We start from the raw sequence: 24,295 nt of genomic DNA on the forward strand, positions 1-24,295 counted from the left end.
GTGATCATATCACCTCTCAGCTGCCTCCTCTCTAGGCTAAACATACCCAAACAAAGATTTGCTTTGTATTACATGATCACAATTACTAGTTGAATGGATCTGCCCTATTAGAAGCAGACAGATACTCTCTGGCACATACAAACCTGTGATAAGCAAAGGAATGAAGGAGAAATTAACAATTATAACTTTTTATGGAAATCTTAAGAAGAAACTTGGATTTGGATCCTATGCAGCTAAGGTTGTCAACCTCCAGATCAGTTGACCTGAGGAAAATGACAGTTTCAGAGAGTGCACTTTATGGCACCACTTCCTTACTGAGCATCCTCCCCTCCTCAAAGTCCAGCTTCCAGGCTGCACACTCAGATCTCCAGGAATTTCTCAGCCCAGAGCTGGCAGGCCTATATGCAATGAAAACAGAGCTGTGCTGCATGAACCACTTTTCTGCTTCCCTTGGCAATCTTCTGTGCCCTGGAAATTGTCAGTGGGCCCAAGTACATCATGATGGTTGAAACAGGGAAGAGGGGATCTACGCTGAGAGATGGAAATTAGCAAAAGTCACTCTCCTCTTTTCAATAGGCAGAATAGCCTATTGCATGAAGAAAAGTAGGTAAGCATTCAATCCATGGGTATACAAAATACAGCACACACCAGGAATGAAAACCATTGCCTATCATTCCTAGAAGTAATACAAGTTGATGCAAGGCTTTCTTTGCTGATTGTGTATTCTGAACTTTAAGGTTCATAGCCAGTCAGTTTTTGTCTGACTAAAAGCTGCAGAGCAGCCATATTTATTTCCGTAGTTTTTGAACGGTAGTCACTCTTTCCTCACAAAGCTATGAATTATACATGGAACTTACAAGGAACAAGCACAAATAAATATCTTAGAAAGTGCAAACATGCCTGATTATAAAGCCTTTTGTGAAAATTTTAAGCAGATATATGAGGTAACATTGGACAGAGGTTTGTGAGTGAGCAATAAAGAGAGGATTAGCTTTCAGAATTGAGAATATGTAGATGTTGCAAACAATCTCTGTTCCCGAGATGCCTTCAACTTCAGTACAGCCCAATTTAAATGTGTTACTTCTGGGCAAGAAAAACTCTTGCACCCCAGAGATCTGTAGCCAAGGCAGGAATTGCACAGGCATGAAATGTTGCACACACAGTAGGATTGCATATGCAACCATTCAGATCAAACAATATGCTAGGTGTATGCTGTACATGGTTAAATTCTTCTTGGCCTAAAATAGGCCTACTATGCATATGCAAAAAGAAATCTGTGAGCACTAGAAACACTGTAGGCTAAACACTAATTGGACTGTTCAGTACAGGGAGTTCATTTAAGCCTTCAGTGGCTTATAGTGTGACTTTATGGATGCCTACTTTTATTGCAATGCAAAGTAAGACTTTCTGAAAACAGATCAGAAATTTGTCATGAATCAGCATGCATAATGTTAATCAGTTTACTAATTAACAACCATATCTGCATTTGACCATGAAGCTTTACAAATGCATAACTGACCTAGCTCCAGCATGGGAGTAGTACCTATTTTGTCAAATATTTATAATCAAATTGCCTTCAGTGAGAATAGGATCTACTTCTGGTAGCTATTTTTAAATCCAATGAACAAAGAAATTGGAGGGAGGTGGAGAGGGGAAAGTAACCTGAATTGGGTCTTTGGTACTGCCTAATATACTGGATGTTATTGAAAATTCATGTTGCATAACAAATGCTGTGTGACAGTGTTTCCTTCATTTAGTGACAATGTACTTTGGCTTTACTGGATTCTAACAACAGCAGGCCAGCCTTGACCTTATGGGCACCTACAAGGTTCCCTAGTGTAGCACTTTATAGGGAGAGTGCATTAGTGATAAAAGTTGCTGAAGGAATTTCCGGTATCACCCTAGTAACACTGTTCAAATTGAACAGGAAAGGAAGTTACGTTTGTGTGTAATTGTGCAGGTAACAGTGCTGGAGAAACAAGTAGTCATAGCTTGGGAGTCAAAGGAGCTAGAAGGACAACAAGAAAGAACTAGATTAGGCCCTAAACACATGTACCAATATCTAGTATTTTCCGGGTTTATTTTTCAGTAAACATACATGGAGTTAAGTGCTAGTTTATAAATTATGACCAATGCCTGATTAAAAAGGTAAAATTTAAAAACCTCTCAGAATATTTTTTCAGAAAAGAAAAACTACCTTAGACACATTCTACCTTAGACACAATAACAAGATACCTCCTGGATTATAAATCTTTTCTTCCTAAACTTGTTTTGCAACATCAGGGGAAAGTCTCCACTCCTACCCTACTCTGGTAGACTGCATAAGGCTTTAGAGGAAAACCTGCACACTCACTTGGGACGGAGGCAGCTATGTAGTAAGGCTTTAAAATAAGCTCTATGGAAATTGCTGTCCCACTTGACACAGAGAGATTTTCGAGAGTAGAAATGGGGAGCTGGGAGGTGGAGGGATGAGAAGTCCAGGTGCCCGCTTGACATCGCCGCTGCTGTCAAGAAGGGAGGGGGAGCGCGGCTGCCTTTCCTTCGCAGCACAGAGGCCGGGGGAGGAGGCGGAGGCGGATCTTCTGCTGATATTTCAACGCAGCCCGGCGGAGCGGAACAGCTAGAACCAGCGAGGGGGAGAATGCGCGATGCTCTGGTGACGAGAGCGCACAGTCTCGCCTGACCGAGCCGTCCCCGCTTGGCTCCGTTGGGGTTCGGCCTTTCTCGGCTTGTGCAGGCTGCTGGCAGAGCTCCCGCAGAGGCGGCAGCCATGGACACCAAGCGCTGCTTCGCCAACCGCTTCGACGACTACAAGGGCAGCCTGCTGGGCGGCCAGTGCAAGGAGACGGCGATGCCTTTGGTGACGGCCACCATCGACCGCATCCTCCAAGAGGTGCCTCCGCTGAGCGGCGACGAGGCGGCCGGTGGTCTGGGCGGCTGCCAAGGCGGGCTCTACAGCGGCGTGGCCGGCGTGGCCTACATGCTGTACCACGTCGCTCGCTGCCCGCTCTTCGCCCAGGCGCGGGACTCCTACCTGCGGACTGCCAAGCAGCTGGTCGACGCCTGCGTGCGCTACGAGGAGGACTGGGGCCAAGGCGACGCCGACACCCGCGCTGCCTTCCTGCTCGGCGGCGCCGGCGTCTACGCGGTGGCGACGCTGGTCTACCAGGCTCTCGGGCTGCCCGACGGGGCTCGGTCGCTGGGCAAGTTCCGCGAGCTGTGCGAGCTCTGCGCCCCCATCACCTTCCTCGAGTGCGGCTCCGACGAGCTCTTTGTGGGCCGCGCCGGCTACCTGTGCGCCGCCCTGGTGCTGAAGCAGAAGCTGGGCATGGAGGTAGCCGCGCCTCAACACCCTCCCCCGTCCCCACCTCTGCCTTGACTTGACCCACCCACCCTTCCTTCCTTCCTTCCTTCCTTCCTTCCTTCCTTCCTTCCTTCCTTCCTTCCTTCCTTCCTTCCGATTTTGCTGCAGGTTGTAGTAGTTTAGTTTCATGTGGTAGTTTGAACTGTGATACCGGCTTTCTAGTGATGGTTGCAGTCTTAAAGATACTTTCTAGGAGTAAGGCCCATTGAATAACATGGAACTATTTCTGGATGAACCTGTTTAGGATTGCTCCCTTAAGCTGTTTTGCTGCTAGAGGTGAGGGTTTTCTCCACCTGCCCCTGCATGTATTTGTTTCCTCCTTAAGGTGGAGGCGGGATGATGGGGTCTCAAGTGTGTGTTGCGGAGGGGAGCAGTCGCAGAACTGGTCATCCCTCCCTTAAGCCTTTGCCCAGCTGCAGTTCCTTTTCCCTGGTCCTTCCAAGTAGACTTGGGTCATTTTTCTGGTTGGTTCCATATTTCTACAATTTTAGTGCATTGTTGATTGACTGTCCCATTTTGTTGTTTGTATTGGCTCACCATGTGTAATCTATCTTGCATTCCTGTGAGAAAGGTGGACTACAAATAAATAAATATTTTTAAATGGAGTGAGGGACAAAGGGCTAGAGCCAGTGATGGTGATTCACTGCTTTTCCTTTTCTAAGAATCAATTTTAGGTGAAATATGACACTTGTATGATGCAATTTTCATATTTAAATAAAACTGACCTGTCATGGAGAGAAGTCTTTGTAAGATATAAGTTCTCTTTTAGAAAGTTGAATGGTGAAAAGGGACTTTGCCTTATTAAGAGAGATAGATCTTTTTCACACAGCCTAAGTATTCCGGTATGGCAGCTGGTCAGTTACTGAACAGCAATGGGTTTCTGCTGTCATTTCAGTAGTTGAGGTATTGCACTCTTTGATTTGACACTTCAAAATTACAAGATCAAAACCATACAGATTAAGGGGCTGATATGCCTTAGCCCCAAATAAATTTGATTATGAATAAATCCCATTCATTTCCATATTGACTTTCCAATGAGTTTGCAAAGGAACACAACCATAGTTCTTGCTTTGATAGGCACCGTGATGACAGCACATCACTTACTGTTAGAAAGTAAATTGATTTTTTAAGAATCTACAAATCTAGGATTGAGGGAGTTAACTTTGACAACATTCTACAGAAGCATCTTCAAAAACCTTTCCTACTTGAACTGCTGCCTAAATAGAAAATTATTCTAAACAAAACTAGTGGAAAGAAAATGAATGGACATCAGGCTTGTATTCAGTGCACAGTTACACAAAATAAAGCTTGGATGAGTGTGTGCTGAGTGTTGGTTTAATTAAGTGCTACTTAGAGGTTTGACAATGGTGGAAAGAATTACCATGTGAATTCTGCTAGAAGCTTACAATGATAATTTTAGGAGTAATGCATAGTGCATTTCCAATGGAATAATCAGCATTTGGAATATATTTTGCTTCCTTTCCTTGAACTTAATGTTATATCACAGTGATTCTCTGACCAGCACTGTGGGACAACTGAGCATATTCTGAGATGTCTGTAAGTCCTTTGTTAGGTCAGAGGGCAAGGCAAGCCTTCTTGTGGCTATCTGAGTAATGTGGAAATGAAGCCTCTCTCAGTTTACTAAGAATGTGAGCAGAAATTCTCCACCTCAGACAAATAGAATGAGATTGGCTTCCTGCCCTTTAAAGGGCTGGAGCTCATAGTGCTGCCACCATCTGCAGTTGCCTAGCTTCCAGATCGCTGCACAACCCCAGCCAAAAAAAACCTGATCAATCTCTTGGAACCAAAGCTCAGGCTAGAATTTCTAATTGGTTGAGTAGAACAGGAAGGTAGTCCTAGTGCAGTCATCATAGTTAATTCCAGTATAAAGGTGAACTGGCTTTCACTGTATTTTCCAATGCAATGAATTTCACCATTGAGATAGAGAGAAATGTCACTCTGTGTCCATAGACAATAATAGCCATGATGGTTTTCAGCTGCATGTCAGAAATTTAGATTCTATGTGATACTGGTCTTTCTGTATTTTTATTAGTCACTCTGACATTTCTCGAGGCCCAGTCCCAAATCTGTTTAGCTGGCTTCTATAAGGAATAGAATAAGGAAGTGCCTTTCTGTTTCTTGGGCAAGTCCTTTTCAATTAAAGGATGGGATTGGTTAGAAGAATATCTATATTCTTAAACTTTTGCAAATTTTATATATATATATGCATTTTACAACACAACCATGTTAGGAGACTTAAAAACAAAAGCTGGGAATAACAGACCAGCATAGGGAATGGTTAGGGAATTATTTCCAGGCACCAGTGGGAGAAGGAAGCACACATGTACCAAATAAATAACACCACTATTTGCATCATTATGCATTTCTCTTTGCCTTGACATCAAGGCTAGTAAATACTGTTCCTACAAGAGCTATGAAACTAACGGGGAACCCTGCACTGCCCTCTTTAATTCCATCCCTCCTTCCAGTGTCTCCCTCAGCTCTTGTGCTCTCTTTTCCCACTCTAGGTCTCCAGACAACCTCTGTGGTGGAGAAGAGCTTGCAAACCTGCCTATTTCCCCCTCCTTCCCCACTTCACACACAGTGGAAATAGTAGCCTACCTATGGGTCAGTGTTCAGAGGTTGATTGAAGTTCTAATGCTAAGCATGCTTACTTGAAAGTAAGCCTGCATTAAGTTCTTCCTTGACTTCTAGGAGCCACACAATATGCATGAAAGAGCCATATATGTCTCCCGAGCTGCAGTTGGCCACCCTGTAAGCCAAAATGCCCTCAAAATGAGGATGGGGAATTGTCAGGTGGGCACCTGGCTTAATCAGGATCTTTTATCTGTGTATACAGGATTCCACGTCCAGAAATTAATGCTTAAAATATTAGGGACTCCAATTAAGTAAAACAATTAAAATTTATTCCAGAAAAATATAGGCTTCCATACAAGATAAAATACTCATAAAATCATACATAGTCCTAAGAAAAATAGAGAGAGAGAGAGATAACACATGGGTAGACAAACAGGGTGATAATTACCAATCGTAGTCTTCAAGAAGGCTCCAATGGCGACATAAGAGGATGGGGGAAATGGACCCAAAACTGTGGCCAGAATCTGGGATGGATCTAGACAGCGGAATTGGGGTACTGCTAGATGCACACATGCAGGGAGCTGTGTTACAGGTTATATAGACTACCTTGAGCCCTTAGGGGATGGGAGGCACAGGGGTGGAAAAAGGGGAGGCTCTGCAGTGACTATAAGGGCTGGACTTCTGCAGTACCCAATAGCAAGTTAATTGGTGGCGCCTAATTGGGTGCCCATAACTGACCAATGAACAAGCTTGGGCCCTGGTTACCTGGTTGGACTTTCAGGTTACAATGGACCAGGGTGGGGATGCTCCAGGATGACAGTTGGGGAGAAGAATGGGGGAAATCACTGGGTGAAGGTGTGCTTGAGACTATTAAACTTATCTAAAAAGGTGACAATAGATGGCCAAATTGCTAAGGTAACACCTGGTTTACACAAAGGAACTTGGCTCTGGCTGAAGATGGTCTTCCTCTTCTTCAGTCTTCTCTTGGCACCAGTCTTTGTCTTGAGTTCCGTTAGACAAAGGCTTAGGCAGTCTGGCAGGATCCACACCTAAGAAAAGCTTGATTGCCTTATGCAGAAGTTGAAGCAGCTGTTGGATACGTGAGTTTCTTGCTTTGCTGTAATGGAGTCAGGAAAACAAGATGGATTCTGGTGGTGTTAGTCTTTGGTTCATGGAAAGGCTAGAAACTGTTTGCCTGTACAGTTCATGGCGGCGTGGCTTCTTTCACTACAGTGGCCAAGACTGGGCATGCAAGGAGCCGCTGGAAGCTCATCTGTAGTTCTGGCTAACACCCATCCAGAGATGTAGAATGCTGCTGCAAAGCTGAGGCTTATAGTATCCACATAAGCCTTAGAAACCATGGGCAAAGTCCACTTCTTCAAGCAGATGTGTGTGAGTCAAAACTCCAGGCACCCTGGCAACCATACCGGTGATCACGATGTCCATGTGTATGAAAAGTAGGGAGTTTTTTTATAACCCCTGCTATAAATCAACTGCTTTCTGAAATCTAGCCTTATAGGCCACGTTCAGACAATATAAGCATTTTATTTAAACTTTCTTTTTGGAACAGAGAGCCAGTTTGGTGTAGTGGTTAAGTGTAGGAGAACCGGGTTTGATTCCCCACTCCTCCACTTGCACCTGCTGGCATGGCCTTGGGTCAGCCATAGCTCTGGCAGAGGTTTTCCTTGAAAGGGCAGCTGCTGTGAGAGTCCTCTCAGCCCCACCCACCTCACAGGGTGTCTGCTGTGGGGGAGGGAGATCAAGGAGATTGTGAGCCTCTCTGAAACTCTGAGTGGAGGGCAGAATATAAATCTAATGTCTTCTTCCTCCTCTTCTTTTAAAACGTAGCTGTTGTGGTTTCTTGCTGTAGCACTTCTAGGACCTGAGAAGACAGAAGCTTCAGTATGCAGTCCCGAAGCATAGAAGATAAGCACATGCAAAGGAGTAGTGAAGAACCTGAGGTTTAAAATTTTTAATCAGCAAGGTCCTTGGATTGCTAAAGTTTAAGAATCATTCTTTTCTTAATAGATTCTGGTGGGTAGCTGTGTTGGTCTGAAGCAGCAAAACAAAGTTTAAGACCAGTGAAGTTTTATTCAAGGAATAAGCTTTCATGTCCATGCACATTTTTTCAGATACAGTGAAACAAAATTTCTTCAACCATTACATATAGGGGGTAGTTGCCAGGAAGGGCTTCAAGATGCATCAGTAATTGGGTGATTGTAACTGAGATTAGATTAAGGTGATTAGTAAAATCACAGTAAATTAGCATACAAATACAAGAACAAACAGATGAGAGAAATGAATTTCAATCCAATGGCATCTCCAAGACCAACAAAGTTCAATTCTGGGTTTCAGCAAGAACTTAGCAGGTGTAGATTCACATTCCTTGAAATACATTGAAACAGATTCCCTCAAATGTTACATCTATATAGAGAGTCAGAGCACTTACTGTATTTTTCAGACCATAAGACGCACTTTCCCCCCCAAAAAAAGTGGGGGGGGGAAGTGTGTGCGTCTTATGGAGCGAAGGGACGATAGGACGTACCTTCCTCGGGGGGGGGGGGGATCCGCTGCCTCCACCTCCGATCCCGGCGCTCCCCCCGCACCTGCCTGCCTGGCTCCAGCTTTGCTTCCAGCAAGCGCTGGGATCGCTCCATGCTGCCCCCACCGCAAACCCAGTGCTTTGCGAGCACCGGCTGCGGGGGGGGGGCAGCGTGCTTCCTCCGTGCCTGTCTGCCTGGCTGCAGCTCTGATGCTTAAAGCAAGCGCCGGGATCAGAGGGCGGAGAGAGCGATCCTGGCTCCTCACTCCTCTCCAAGAGGATGAGGAACCATTCACAAGCACTCTTTAGGTGTGATCTGTCAACCAGTTACAGATCCACCTAAAGGTAACAGGATCCAAACCACATTTTACCAACTTGTCAACAAGGATAGTATATGGAACCTTATCAAAAGCCTTACTAAAATCAAGATAAACGATGTCTACAGCCATCCCCTGATCCAGCAAGGTAGTCACTTTCTCAAAAAAAGAGATCAGGTTAGTCTGACATGACTTGTTCTTGAGAAAACCATGCTGGCTCTTAGTAATCACATCCATTCTTTCTAAATGTTCCAGGACCGACTGATGATTTGTTCTAAAACTTTTCCAGGTATAGACGTCAAGCTGATGGGTCGGTAGTTACCCAGATCCTTTTTTCCCCTTCTTGAAGATGGGGACGACATTCGCCCGCCTCCAATCTTCCAGCACCTCTCCTGTTCTCCAAGAATTCTCAAAAATAACAGCCAGAGGCTCAGAAATTACATCCACAAGCTCTTTTAGAACCCTTGGATGCAATTCATCTGGCCCTGAGGACTTAGTTTCACTTAAAGAAACTAGGTGTTTATGGACTACCCCTATGCTGATCCTAGGTTGGAACTTCATACCCTCCTTATATGTTCTGTGTTTGCCTTTCACCAAACGCCCTCCACCTTCACCTCTGTCTCCAGTAGCTGAGACTCTCTCACCTAATGGCGCGCGATGCGGTTGGGGCAAAGGGAGGGTAGAAAAGCCAGGAACCTAAAAGTTCCCCCGTGCCTCTCCCCAAGACCCCTTCTGCTAGCAATGCTCCTCCGACGGGAGCTTGCTGGGTCCTACGACCCCCCAACCCGCACGGTTCGATCCGTTCCTGCCCTGATGGCTTGAAACGCGACCGCCTCATCTCGCTGTAACCGGAAGTGCCCGAGGGAGATTTCCATACTGAAGCAATAGTAATTCTTGCTGCCGCTATAAGTATGATGGTCAACTCTTTGTGTGAGACTGTATGAAAAGAATCACCCCACAAATTTAGGAGCATTAATTCCGGTGTCATTGAAAATGACTGTGAAGTTATTTTGGAGATTTGTTGAGTGATATCATTCCAGAACTGAGAAATAACTGGACACTCCCACCAGCAATGCAGAAATATTCCCAGAGACCCACAATTTTTCCAACAAAGTGGACTAATATGCTGGTTTATTTGATGTAGCCATCTGGGGGAAAGGTACCATCTCGACATAGTTTTAAAGAACTGAAGTTGGATGTTAAAGATAGAAGTGGAATTGACATAAGAGCCCCAGATTTTCAACCATAAAGAAGGAGGATGTCTTTAAGGAGGTCTTCATTCCAGGCTAATTGAAAGCCAAGAGGCTGCCCACAGTCTGACATAATTAAGATTTTATATAATTTAGAGAGAAGACCTTTTATACAGGAGGAAGGCAGAGCTAATAGTTCAAAACTGGATCGCAATCTGGCCAAAACACCGATTTCTGAGAGATGTTCAATCAATTTTTTAAGTTTTAAGTATCTAAACCAAGGAACTGAAATACCCATAAGGTCTTCAAAAAAACTATTATCTCTTATTGATCCGTTATATAATAGATCTATTGGGCGTGAAATACCTACTTTTATCCAATCATCAAATACTCCTGAAACGTTTCCTGGACCAAACCAGGGTTGATTCGTATATGTTGCATACAGAGAGATTTCTGGGACAAGAAGCCTTTTATTTCTATCCCAGGTCTGAAGCATGTCAAAAACCTTTCTTCAAGGCATTATGCCTGATGTTTTCATGTGGCACCTTCTGTCACTGATTTTGCTGCTAACATTGTTACCAACAACATGTATGGAGAACCATGATGGAGCTCTTGCCTTTATGCCCACACTGCAGATAAAAGAAAGTAAATAAACAAATGTCACATACTCAATAAATTATACTGGAAGTTGGCATATCCCAAACAACTTGCACTTTGCAGTTCTATACTTGGGGAGAGTGTTTGCCAGGGCTGGAAGATTTCAATAACTTAGGTTCTAAGGAAAAATATCTAGATGTGACAAGTAGATATTTTAATGAGAAAAGGAACACCTCTGCCTAAGGAACTATAGGCTCAGACACTTCCTCATAGATTATTAGAACTCTATAGTACTGTTCATAGGAGCTGCATGTATGTAGATGGGGCTCAATAAAAGGAATAAAAAGTAAACCCCCAGAACCCTGAATTTTTCCAAAGACCAGAGGCCTACTACTCATAGCTACTGAGGACAAGTCTTTTCACACTATTTACTCAGTGAATGTTCCTTGCTACTTCCCAGCAATTTGCTGTATTCACCCACAACACATGCACACAAGTGAGAGCCAGTCTCCCAACTAAATTTGTATCTGTTATACCCACTCAGCTAAGGGAAGTAAGCCTTTATTGTGTTGGTAATGACTTTGTTTTTGTTTATTTGGATTAAATTATTGCAAATTCAATGAGCTGAAGACTTTTCCATTGTATGTGAGTGAGAAGGTAGCTGTTTGTGTGATAATAAGGGAAAGATTTCTGAGAGGCCGTTTTCGCACTCACGTTTTACTGGCGCCACGACCCTCCTGACGCCGGCGAATCTGCATGGATTTCACACCAGAAGCGCCGGCGCACCCAGAAGCGCCGGCTACTTCTGTCGCTAAGCCAGCGCAAACGCAAATCGCAAAGATGCAGGAAAACGTTTGCGCTGGCTTAGCGACGGAAGTAGCCGGCGCTTCTGGGTGCGCCGGCGCTTCTGGTGCGAAATCCATGCAGATTCGCCGGCGTCAGGAGGGTCGTGGCGCCAGTAAAACGTGAGTGCGAAAACACCCAGAGAGAGGCACATCTCCAGAATGAATTTATCTTGTTTGGTTTTCTTGGATTTCCAAAGCATTTTCATTTCATTATTTTTGCATTTATTGTACTGCAAAAATGTGACATCACAGTCTTCTATCTTCCTAAACTTCTATCTTCCCAATCTATCTTTGCCTTCTGGTTCTTTTTGGTCCTATTGTTTTTTATTTACCACATGCTGCCTGCATATTTCCTCGTAGTCTTTCTCTTTTGGCTTTGTGCAGTCCCCAGAGCATCATCAGTCTGGTGTCTTTTCAGCATGCTTTCTTTCCATTTGCAACTTATTTTCACATTCTCTTTTTCTGTATTCTGCCTGTGTCTTGCGTTGACAGGGCATCAGACCTGCAAATTGAAATTGAACAGATTCCTTTGGAAGAGTCTCTTTGCAGATATAAACAATAATACACGTGCAGAAGAAGGAAGCCGACAGTCATAAAGTTTTTTTGTTTTTGTTTTTTAATTCAGCTGCTATTGTGACACCCATTTCAAGATGAAATTAAGAGCCTTTGGCGTTTACTCCAAAAATGATTTGGGGCATTCAAATGTAATTGCATTTCACATCCACATTGCACAAATGGTCATTCCTCATATATTTTAACTTAATGATGACTTGTAAACCAGCACTGGTAGAATTATAGCAACACTTTGATATATAAAAGTTGTAAAAGTTTCCTTTTGATAAACTTGCACAACCTTTAAGAAATGTCATCTAGTGTAGGAATGAATACTGGACACAGGTGTTTGGGAGTAGAAGAGAGGAATCCTGCTGCTCAGAGCAAGCTTCCCATTTTTATTATTTTCCACATGCTGTACTAAAAATACACAAGCTCACAGTGTTGCAACGGACAGGAAACATCTGCCATATAAGGAATGGCTTTTACATTCATCAGAGTTAACACAATCAGCAGTTATATAAAAATACACTTGTCTGCAGAACATTCATAAGAGGAACCGAGAATGTTTGATTTGGTGGTCTCAGACATGCCGGATGTCTGCTATGCCTAGGCCATATGCCAAATATATCATTCTTCCACACTTCTGCTTTTCACACAGACAATGAAATAATATTCCAACTTCTTGTGGGGTGCAGAACTATATGTGATCCCCACATTTCACTCTTTTTTTTTTTGAAAGCTTAATGTGTAATGCGATTTTAAATGATTGTTTGCAAAAGCAGTTAAATGATAATTTGGTTTCGACATTCCCAGAAAAGGGGGTGACACTACAATAGGATAAGGATAGACAAAGACGGGGTAAAGATGTACCACAGGAGGAAAAAGGCAGTGATAGGATTATTCACTTACACTGGCACAGTTCAGGATCATTCCATCTAGAAAATATATGTGGATGCGTGGAGGGGGGAAAGTCACTCAGAGGCATGCATTGGCTATGCAGCCCAGCCTTCCAGTGTGGAGTTTTTCCTGGTCTCCATCATGGGGCCTTTCTGGGTGCACAGACTAGTTTGAGAGGACCCACCATGTCTTTCAGGGCTACCCTCTTTATTTGACAGCGCTCTGATATAAATTCCCCCCCATTTTTGTACTGCCTAATCCTTGGATGATGTGTGCCGCTTTTCATGATGTGCTGCCATTCAGACTTCATACAACCAGGGTTGAGACACAGTTGGGACCAGGGGAAGGGCTTAGGAATGTCAACCACCAGAAAGTAAGCTCTACATGCATGAGGGAAAGCTATGTGTCTTGGTATTGACAATTCTTTATCAATAAGCATTACTAGCTATGATGCAAAAATACAAGAACTCATCTCAATTTCTAAAACACATGAGGTATATACACAAGTGACATGCTATAAACTGAATCAATTCATGTACCTTTATGGCAAGCAACTTATTGTGGTAGGGGTAATCAAGATGACACATTCAAACATAGGTGAGAGCATTGCCAGAGATGGGCAGTCCATACTAGCTATATTAACATAGGTGAGAGCATTGCCAGAGATGGGCAGTTCATACTGGCTACTTTATTACAATACAAAAACCATTTCCTGACTAATTCCTTGTTCCCCTCCTCCCTTAGTCTAACAAAAGGTCTTCTTTCTTGAGTTCATGGAGAGTTTGCGTGCTCTATGCATGACAGTCTTTTCACAGGGAAATCTGTTTCTATTGCAGCCAAAAGGAATTCCTTTTCCTGGAAGCACAACTTGTAAGTGGCAGTGGGGCTGCTATTGTGATCAGCTGGGGCAACCAGCCTTTTGCTAGGCAGAGGAATTTCCCTGGAAATAAGTTTTCTCCATAACTTAGTTTGGATGGGGTTTTGGGGTAAGCCCTTCCAAAATCAATGAGGCATGACCAGGCAAATTTCAGGACCTCTGGGTAGATAAGGAAGAGCTTGGAAAACATACTTGGAGAAACAGACAAACAAAACAACAATAATAGGTGTTTTTTCCTTTTCAAGGAAGGAAAAGAACAACAATGCTAGCTAGCTTTATATGAGAGGGATCAGACCCAAGATGATTAGAGAACTGGATCAGAGAATTTAAACCACTGGAAATCAGTGGGGTGATCAAGTCCCACTGAATCCAGTCTTTATCTGTGCCAGTTCAGCCAAAACCTCTTGGTATAGATTTCAACAAAACTTAAAACAATTCTGAAAAGCAACATAATGGTTACACATACATAAAACAATTCTCAACACACCTACCAATAATTCTTAAAACTATCATAATGAACATACGTTTAAACTTGACTTGCAGGTCCAGATTTCCTGCACAGCGATATTGAAAGAAAAGATGAGCAAACTTAACAAAACAATGGGAAAAGGTCAAACTCCAACAAGATGCTATAGACGGAGACATAAAATAAGATAGATAAGCATGTAGATGCCTCTTTCCACAGGTAAGAGGTTCACTAAATAGCTAAATAGGAAGATTGATATGTGCAATTCATAGATGGAACATAACTATAAATGACATTAAGACAACAAATGAAGATATACATTTGAGGAATGCAGAACATTACTAAAGTCCAGATTACTAATGAAGACCAAGAGTTTTCCGGAATTCTGCCTAGTGAATTAACAACAAATCTAGAAAAAGTATTTCTATGAGAAACACGACACTGAGAATAATTGGGTCACTGGTAAAACAAAGCATTATTTTTTCACGACTTAAGAGAGAAGATGCACAGTGAGAGGGTAGTTTTATCCAAGGAAGGGTACAGATGTTCTTCTATAACACATGCTATAACTTCAAATGAAAAAAGGTCTTGTGGGAACCAAAATTTGTGAGGTAAAATTTTAAAACACTGTTCTTTTCAGAAAATAAAAATTCAGTACCAACAACAAAAGGAATTTTTAGGTTTAAGTGAATGATAAATTGGGAAAGTTCAAAGTAAGATAGAAAACTGTGTTAAATGTAACACTAATAGTCTTGACAGGAGACAAAATACATAAACACAAACAACAAAAAATCATTGTGAGCTGCAAAAACAGCAGCCACCAAATTCTCTGGAGAAGGCTCTTGCCCAGCCTCTTCCAACGTTTGTTGAGCTGGATTAGTTAGACGCTTCACATCCCCTCATGTGATATCACGAGCTGTCTGGGTGTGTGGATGTCGTACAATCTCTTGTTTGAGGCTGAGATTGAAATTGGGAATCAGATTTGGGAGACCCTGATGCCATGCCATCTTTAGCCAGCGAACACAAGTTCCAGAACCCACAAAAGACCTGCAAGAGAAAACACAGCAGCATGCCTGCACCCCCAGGTAAGGGGAGCTGGACCATGCCAAGTTAATAAGCCCAAAGACCAAATTTGATTGCTTCTGAACCTGCATTTGGGTAGGAACCTTCATTTTCACTCCTTTTAATTGTTTTTGAAGAGTGGTTTTCAATGTCTGATTAGCATGTTCCACAATAGCTTGACCTGTGGAATTAAAAGGAATACCAGGACTAAGACTGATGTCTCATTGGATACAAAATTCTTGGAAACCAGCAGAATAGTAGGCAGGGCCATTGTCTGTCCTGAGTTTTTGAGGTTTGCTCAGGACAGTGATGGCAGCAATTAAGTGAGCAATGACATGACTAGCAGACTCCCCTCTTTGAGGAGTGGCCCATTACCGCAAAGGCAGAAATAAGGAGAGCCATGACATGTTTTGTGGCTTCACCACAGTGAGCAGTAGCCCAAAGATATCCAGAGTACATGTCTATGCAAACATGAACACAGTATCAGGGTTTCAGGGAAACTATATGGTTAATATCCATTTGTCAAAGTTTGTTAGGGAGCACTTTCCCTATGAGGAAAGGTTAAAACACTTGAGGCTCTTTGGCGTGGAGAAACATTGACTGCAGGGTGACATAATAAAGGTTTACAAGATTATACATGGGATGGAGAAAGCAGAGAAAGAAGTACTTTTCTCCCTTTCTCACAATACAAGAACTTGTGAGCAGTCAATGAAATTGCTGAGCAGTCAGGTTAAAACAGATAAAAGGAAGTACTTCTTCACCCAAAGGGTGATTAACATGTGGAATTCACTGCTACAGGAGGTGGTGGCAGCTACAAGCTTAGCCAGTCCCAAGAGGGGACTAGATAAAAATATAGAGCAGAGGTCCATCAGTTGCTATTAGCCACAGTATGTATATACATATATATGTGCATGTGTGTATGCATAGAAGAAGACATTGGATTCATGTTCCGCCTTCCACTCAAGAGTCTCAGAGCGGCTCACAATCTCCTTTATCTCCCTCCCTCACAACAGACACCCTGGGAGGTGGGGGGGGGGGGGCTGAGAGAGCACTGACAGAAACTGCTCTTAACCAGAACAACCTCTGCGAGGGCTATGACCACCCAAGGTTACTCCAGCAGTTGAAAGTGGAGGAGTGGGGAATCAAACCTGACTCTCCTAGATAAGAGCCCACACACTTAATCACTACATCAAACTGACACATATATTGGTCACTGCATGACACAGAGCGCTGGACTGGATGGGCCACTGGCCTGATCCAACACAGCTTCTCCTATGTTCTTATGTTAGTTTGCAAACCACACAGGTTAACAGCATGATCAGCAATATGATTAGTAGGGTCACAATGTCTATGACTGAGAAAGGAAAAGTAGATAGGAGAAGTAACATCTTTCAAAGTCTTATCAGCAAATGCATTGCCCTGAGCAATCACACCAGGAAGATTAGTAACAACAAGAAATTAAAACCTGCAAGATTAAAAATATAGCCAATCAAATCAAGGTCAATTTGGAGAGATACATGCACCAGGAAGCTGATGAATCAAATTAAATGCATATAAGATGTCAACTATTAAGTTGAAAGCCTGTGTGAATGGTACTGAAAAAGCCATTGCTCTATCAGCAATCTCAGCCTGCTGCACTGAGCACTGCTGCAAAGTAAAGTGTGTCTTTTACACTTTCCCCCCAACAAACTGGGTACTCATTTGACCAACCTCAGAAGAATGGAAGGCTGAGTAACCCTGAGGCAGCTACCTGAATCTAGCTTCCACCGGGATCAAACTCAGGCCATAAACAGAGCTCAAGATTGCAGTACTGCAGCTTTAACACTCTGCACCACGGGGCTCTTTTTGAATCCAAATTAGCATTTTCCTTGATCAATTTCATCATCAGTTCTCCTGCTGCATCAAGATTATCAACCTGTCTTCTGATTTCTGCCTGAAGACTGTTGATAAGGTCTAAATAGGGTTTTTGTGGCTTTTGACAGACAGTTGCAAAACTATGAGCTGACTGCCCTTCTATAGCAAGGGTTGCAACAGAGAGCAGTTTGTGCTTCAATAGTACTGAACTGTCCAGATCCATATAGTTGTTCAGCAGTATAAGACCCATTGGAGCCACACCCTTGAGCATCAGCCAAATTACAATATTCACTGTCTCATAACACATACTGTTCAAGAGTTAAAATCATCTTGAAGGGCTGTCATATAGAGGATGGTGTGGAATTCTTTTCTGTGGCCCCGGAAGGTAGGGCCAGGAATCAATGGGTTGAAATTAAATCAAGAGTTTCTGGCTCAATATTAGGAAGAACTTCCTGACCGTTAGAGCGATTCCTCAGTGGAACATGCTTCCTTGGGAGGTGGTGGGCTCTCCTTCCTTGGAGGTTTTTAAACAGAGGCTAGATGGCCATCTGACAGCAATAAAGATCCTGTGAATTTAGGGGGAGGTACTTGTGAGTTTCCTACCACTGTGCAGGGGGTTGGACTAGATGACCCTAGAGGTCCCTTCCAACTCTATGATTCTATTAATTACTCCATAATAACTCCAGGATATAAACTAGTGCTTCCTTTTCTCCTAGACTCCATGATTCCTCCAGGGGAAATGATCTCTGTAGTCCGCACTGTAATTCTGGTATAACGCTTGCCCCATGGAGGTTGGCAGCCCTAAGCCTAAGAAAAATATTATGAATAATATAAGTGATCACAAATCTAGCATTGACCAGCACAGTTACTGAGATTAGTGTCTATTCAATATAAATGTTATTATATCATCATGGCATAACTCCTACGATTATCACATCAGGGAGAAGGCTAGCTTCAGATCCTTTCTTATAACCTCTAGTTTTCTCTGTATAGCGGGATTTTATTTGTAAGAGCATTCAATAACACAATCCTTCACCTTCAGTCTGAAGTAGGGATGGGCACAATTTGTGCTTCATTTTAGAACCAATTCATGGAATTGCATCATTCCCAATCCAAAAATGAAATGCATTTCTTTTGCAGTGTGTCGTTAGTTTTATTTTCCTGGTTTGCTTGCAAAACTGCTTGTTGCCAATTCAATAGATTCCTAGGTTACACTGGGGGTGGACTTCTGGGAGCCCTAGAAATACCTATAGCAGTTGTTCATAGCTTGATTGGCAGCTCTGGGAACCAATCATGGAACTCCAGTTTTGCTCTATGGGAGCAGACACCCTGACTCAGCTGCTTTTGCTTTGCAGCATGAAGGCAGAAGAGTTAGTTGTTGTGAGAGAGCTGAAGTTGAGCTTTCCTGGGGCACCTACATTGAGGGGGGTCTAACTTGGACATTCCAAACCCAGTCTTCAGCAAACTTGAAGGACCTGCAGAAGAAAGCCTGCTGGAGACTTCTGGTAAATTTTCATGAGGAGGCTGTTCTATACCTCCTGAACCAAACAAGCTATGAACTGGTTTGGGAAATCAAATGAACCATGAACCACCAGTTCAAGCAATCAAACAAACTATGAACCAACACAAACCACCATTTTACTGCATCGTGCCCATCCCTAGTCTGAATGATACACCCTGGGAAGAACAAAGTTAGAGTCCAGTAGCACCTTTTAAGACCAACAAAATTTCCATGTATAAGGTTTCATGTGCAAGCACATTTCTTCAGATATAATGAAATGGAATTTCCTCAACCATTACATATAGGTAGAGATAGGGTGGGGATTAGTTGCCAGGAAGGGCTAGTTAGATTCAGGATATATAAGCAACTGGAAGATTATAGTTGAAATTGGATTAAGGCAGCTGGTAAAATCTGTGAATAGTAGTAGACTACAAGTGAAAACATCCAGTGGCACCTTCAAGTTCAATTTTTGGTATAAGTGAGAATTCAGAGACTTAGCAATTCACATGCATTACCAAATTTGTTATTCAGATTTTAGCTATATTTATTGCTCAGTTACTGTCAGAACTTGAAGAACTTCAAACGAGACCCATTACTTTGTTGCAAAAGTCTAGGACGTTTATTAAGAACTGTGTTCAGAGAAGGCACAAGTTGAGACTGATAACAGACTCAGCGATTGATACAGTCTTTATGCAGTTGTTACAGAAACAATAAAACCATTTCTCACACTCTGGGAGACAGTTGTCCGTTCTCAGGGTTTCTTATCAGTCGGAGGGAGGGAGGAGTCCTGCTGTGAGATTCTAGCAGGCCAACTTCAAAGGACACCTGCAGATGTTTTCCAGAGGCTATCTGTCACCCTTCAGTGGTTACAGTTTGTTTGAAATGTAGAGCATTGAGTTAGTGGCTCTAGTTACAAGGACACAAGGTTAGTATACAATTACAATATGGAGTCAGTCAGGCTAACATTACCCAGCTTGGCAAGCAAAATAGTTACAAGTTCGGACAGTTACTTATGCATCTTGACTCTAATTAGACCTTCCTAGCATCTAACCCCCCTACATATATGTAACATTTGAGGAAATCTGTTTCATTGTATCTGAAGGAGTGTGCATCTATACATGCTAAGTCTCTCAAGCCTTCTCTGCATATGCCTTCCTGCCCCAACATTAATGTAAAGTGGCAGACATTTATTTATTTAGTATAAAAATGCAGATATTTATTTAATTTGCAGGTATAATGGTAATTCCATCCTTTGTTGCTACTTCATTTCTGCAAGTCACAGCTGTTGTCTCCACATGAGAATAATTTCTGGCTATGGACTCACTGATGCTGCTAATGCAGAGGCATTTGCAGCAGCAGTGGAGCATCCACATGGGGCAATTAACCATCCTTTCTGCACTATTCATTTGCACAGACAAACCCCACTTTCCTCTTTTCTACCTGAGGTCTTTTTGCTAGCTTTAAAAAGGTGGTAGGTATATCATTCTAGTATATAATTCTACATTGTTCTAGTGTTATAGCAATATTTTTACTACCATTTTTTAAGCCAGCACAAAGCTCAAAGATGATGATGGGGGAAGGAATGGTTGGTGTAAAGGGATAGGGGAGGAAATATTGTGCATAGGGAAAGTGTATTTATTATTCAAATTTATATTCCACCCTCCCCATGAGCAGGCTCAGGGAAGATCACAACATAAAATAAATATATAAAAGCAATCAATATAAATAACAATTCAATTCAGTAAAAACAATAAACATCATTAGAACATCATTAAAACACACATGTGACTGGCTAAGTCTCAGTTCTCACTTGTACGCAGAATTGAACTTTATTATCTTGCAGGTGTGCTTGGAAATCTGCAACTTCCCATCCACACTGGAGGGAAATCCAGTTTAATTTTTATGTTTCTGAAAAAATCAGAAGAAAGCTGATTCCGGAAACACTGGAATGAACCACGGGAAAACACAGAAACATAACGGAAGATGACATTGTATAGACACACTGATGATTCCCTCTTGAAAGCCAGGGTGGGAAAAAAAATTCTAGGTGGAAGCAGCTCTGAATTCCTTTTTCTACACTGTTCACTCTTTGTTCTGTTCCCTGCATCTGGTATACCTCCTATAGTCTGTAACTGCTATGTCATTTTCGCCTTATACTTCCAAACTTCTTTTTTATACAAAAAAATAACTGGACTGCCAATTCTGCACATCCTGCTCCGTTAACACTTATCTACTTCATCCTTCAGCTAAGGTCTTTTCCAACATCTTTGTTGTACTCCATGACATTACGGAAAAGATAAATAGACCTCATGTCTATTTACAGGATATTCATGTGGCTGAAAATACATAGTAAATATGCCATGTGACTGCCAGGGGCAATTGGATGTAAATTTATGTTTTCAGACACGCAAATGCCATTTGAACATTACAGGAATGATGTAGTTGGCCAACAATGGAAATATGTATTTTTACTGTAATGTATGAACAGAATTTAGCTTGCTGCTTCTAAAACAATTTTAGTGCTTAGCATTTTATAATTGCACTTCTGTGGAATGAAAACATCCCATTCTTAAATTGGAATAAGCTTTTAACATGAAGTAAAAGTGCATTTACTAAAGGTAAATCTTATATGCTTAGTATTCTGGTGGTGATGCTGTGGGGTTGTCTTTTCTCTGGAAGGATTTTTTAAAAATCTACTGGGAATATTATTATAGTACTCTGACTTTCATTTTCTGACAAGGCCATCTTCTTCCTCCCCAAAGGAATACTTGTTTTGTATGCAGTGACAGCTGAGAAGGAGGCGAAGGAAGACGAGACTCACAGCACTTTCTCCTTGCTTGCATCCAAGGCTCAAATGCTGAATGTTCAGTGAGGAACAGTTACCTTCCTACTTGTCATCTCTGCATTTTAAATAGTAGGAGTATGTTCTTTGCTGTTACTATTCTTATTCACTTCTTTTGGCTGTGGCTTTTTTTTAACCTTGGAACCTAGCAATATCAAGCCATATGTGATGCCTGCATTTGCAATGTGACTTGAGTTTACTTGGATTCATGGGCTTAGTTCCAGGCAAAGACAACTGTGCCTTTATGCCATAGAAGGTTTTTTTGAAATCCTTCTGTAGTTTGTATGTGTGTGTGGAAGAAGAAAAAGAAGACCACTGTAGATTTATACCCCGCCTTTTTCTCTGAATCCGAGTCTCAGAGCGGCTTACAATTTCCTTTATCCTCTTCCCCCACAACAGACACCCTGTATGGCTGAGAGAGCTCTCCCAGAAGCTACCCTTTTAAGGACAACTCTGCAAGAGCTATGGCTAACCCAAGGCCATTCCAGCAGCTGCAAGTGGAGAAGTGGGGAATCAAACCTGGTTCTCCCAGATAAGAATCCACACACTTAACCACTACACCGAACTGGCTCTGCAAACTGCTTCCACACAGGGATGTTTCACTGAATGCTCCTTCAGTCCTCCCAAACATGAATTGTGGGCTTCCTGGGGCTTTTTACTTTAAGTCAGATCAAAGAAGGAAGTGTGAAATGGTTAGGGGCAGTGTGTCCATACAGATGTTTGCCTGCAGCTAATCTGAGGAAGGAGGTGGAGTTAAAAATCTGAAACTATTTCTCTACTTTCTAACCCTTTAACAGGATTTCCCCACACCTTCGTAGCTGAGCTGTGGTTCAACTTTGCCCTGCACATCAGCTGGAAGGGAGGAGTTCCTGGGCCATGCAAGATGTTTGTTGACAGTGATTGTCATTGCATTGGCAGTGAGCACAATGGGGATGGGGTATGTGAACACCCTCCCTTACTGCTTTAACACCACTCACAGCTGCTGCCACACCAATGGCACAGTTTTGTGTCTCCTTTGTGTTTTATAATTTTTATTAATTTTAACTACAAAAAGGAAAAGCATAAGCACAAGTACAGAAACATCAAGGGGGGGGGGGAAATACAGAGTGAGAGATCAGAAACAAAGAAAGCTGCAAATATATCAGTTACATTGTTACCTCAAAACAAAATACCTAATCCTTTCTACCTGCAAGTATTGAGTTTTCCCCTTATATTCTACCATCTTCATTTTCCATTATACATTTTTTACTAAGCTATTCTTAAAATACAAGTCTGAACTATTCTTCTTCAGCAAACATAGATATATTAAAAAAGTCACCAAGGTCTCAACACAAAACTAACTGGATAAGCTTAACCATATTAAAAATACAAACTGACTTGTTATTTTAACAATATCATCATTTAGATAGGCATAAAAAACAAATATTTCTTTATCCTTCTAGCTTACATATTTCAAACAGATAGAGAAAAAGATCAAATTTAAAATAACGTAAAAAAGTGGAGAGATAAAAAAAATGGTAAACAAGGAGCATATCAGTTTATCTATCTCCAGACAAACATATTAAAAGCAGATCTGCCAGATTACAAAATAATTGTGTTGTCTGTCTTCTTAAAAATTAATTAGAGTTAACAGTTTATTTAAATTTCTTTTCAGAACTTTTCAATCCTTTAGTTCTTATGTCCATATTAATCAGAGAGGAACAATTTTATGTCCCAAAAATCTCACTTTGCCTTTTAAAATCGCATATCTTGCTGGGAATTCCATATTATCCAGTTACCTACAGAGAGAGAAAACAATTTAAAACCCCTTCTTCCTGAAAGTTTCCCATGTTTTGATTTTTTTTAATGAAATGTGCATCCTCTCTCCTTAATGCTAGCACCCCTCTCAGTAACGACAGTAAAAATCCCACACCATTAGATCCTCTCCAAAATACTTAAAACAGCCTTAACTTCCGGTTCTTCTTAGTAACTGTGCCATTTTAGTTTTCTTCTTTTAATTTCCCGACGGATCTTTTCCCATTTCCAACTCCACAGATGTCACCAAGATCTCTTTGTCACTCTGCCCATGTAGATTCAAGTTTTCGCTAGCTTTCAACATAAAAGCTCCCATTTTCTTTTTTATCAACTCTGTTAATAAAATAAGGTCCTGCTTTAGAGAGAATATGATATCCATTGTACCTTTTTTATGAAACATTTCGCTTTGTGATGCCATTTTACTCCACAGAATAACTCAGTCTAATAATCAAAGATGAAAAGTAACTCAGAGATCCAGTTAGTCTATCCTTCCAAATCTCCACCAGCCATATATCTTGATTGTTGCCATTTCAGTTGCACTCAGATGACAAATACAAATCTCTTTGGAATATATCTCATTTGTTCAGACCAAATTATAACCAAATAATAATCTCTTTATCACTTATTCAACCATAATCCGGGTCGATTTAAGTATCTACATTCAGTCAAATTCAGATTGTTGCCAGCATTCAAATTTGTTCTTTTTATCTTTTGGAAGCCAGATTCATGGGAAAGTGGGGGGGGGGGAGAATTCACCTCTTTTCCTTCCTTTGAACTGACCCGTTTGTTGTTATGTAAAACGACCCATTAGCCAATGGTATGAAAAGCAAACTTACTTGCAGAGTAGAATTGCTATGTTTGAGATAGGAAAGCAAAACATCAAAGGCTTGTTAGCAGCAAAGAAAGCAAGTGGTCAGGTGTTCACCTCTTTCTGCCATAATGGCAATCAAGGCAGTGGAGCATTGAAGCGCACAAGAAGAGAAGGAACAGCTGA

The 24,295-nt window shown here is 41.9% G+C and overlaps 1 protein-coding gene across 2 annotated transcripts in view; it reads left to right on the forward strand.

Annotated features, from left to right (window-relative positions):
- The first annotated feature begins 2,767 nt into the window (after positions 1-2,767).
- Positions 2,768-24,295, forward strand: part of LOC132568370 (lanC-like protein 3) — a 64,980-nt gene continuing 43,452 nt past the window's right edge. For both annotated transcript variants that reach the window (XM_060234107.1, XM_060234110.1), the window contains exon 1: positions 2,768-3,334. In XM_060234107.1, coding sequence (XP_060090090.1) covers positions 2,771-3,334 — 564 coding nt within the window. In that variant the 5' untranslated portion in view covers positions 2,768-2,770. The remainder of the gene's footprint in view (positions 3,335-24,295) is intronic.

This window comes from Heteronotia binoei, chromosome 3 (assembly GCF_032191835.1).
Source record: "Heteronotia binoei isolate CCM8104 ecotype False Entrance Well chromosome 3, APGP_CSIRO_Hbin_v1, whole genome shotgun sequence".
Classification (NCBI taxonomy): Eukaryota; Metazoa; Chordata; class Lepidosauria; order Squamata; family Gekkonidae; genus Heteronotia; species Heteronotia binoei.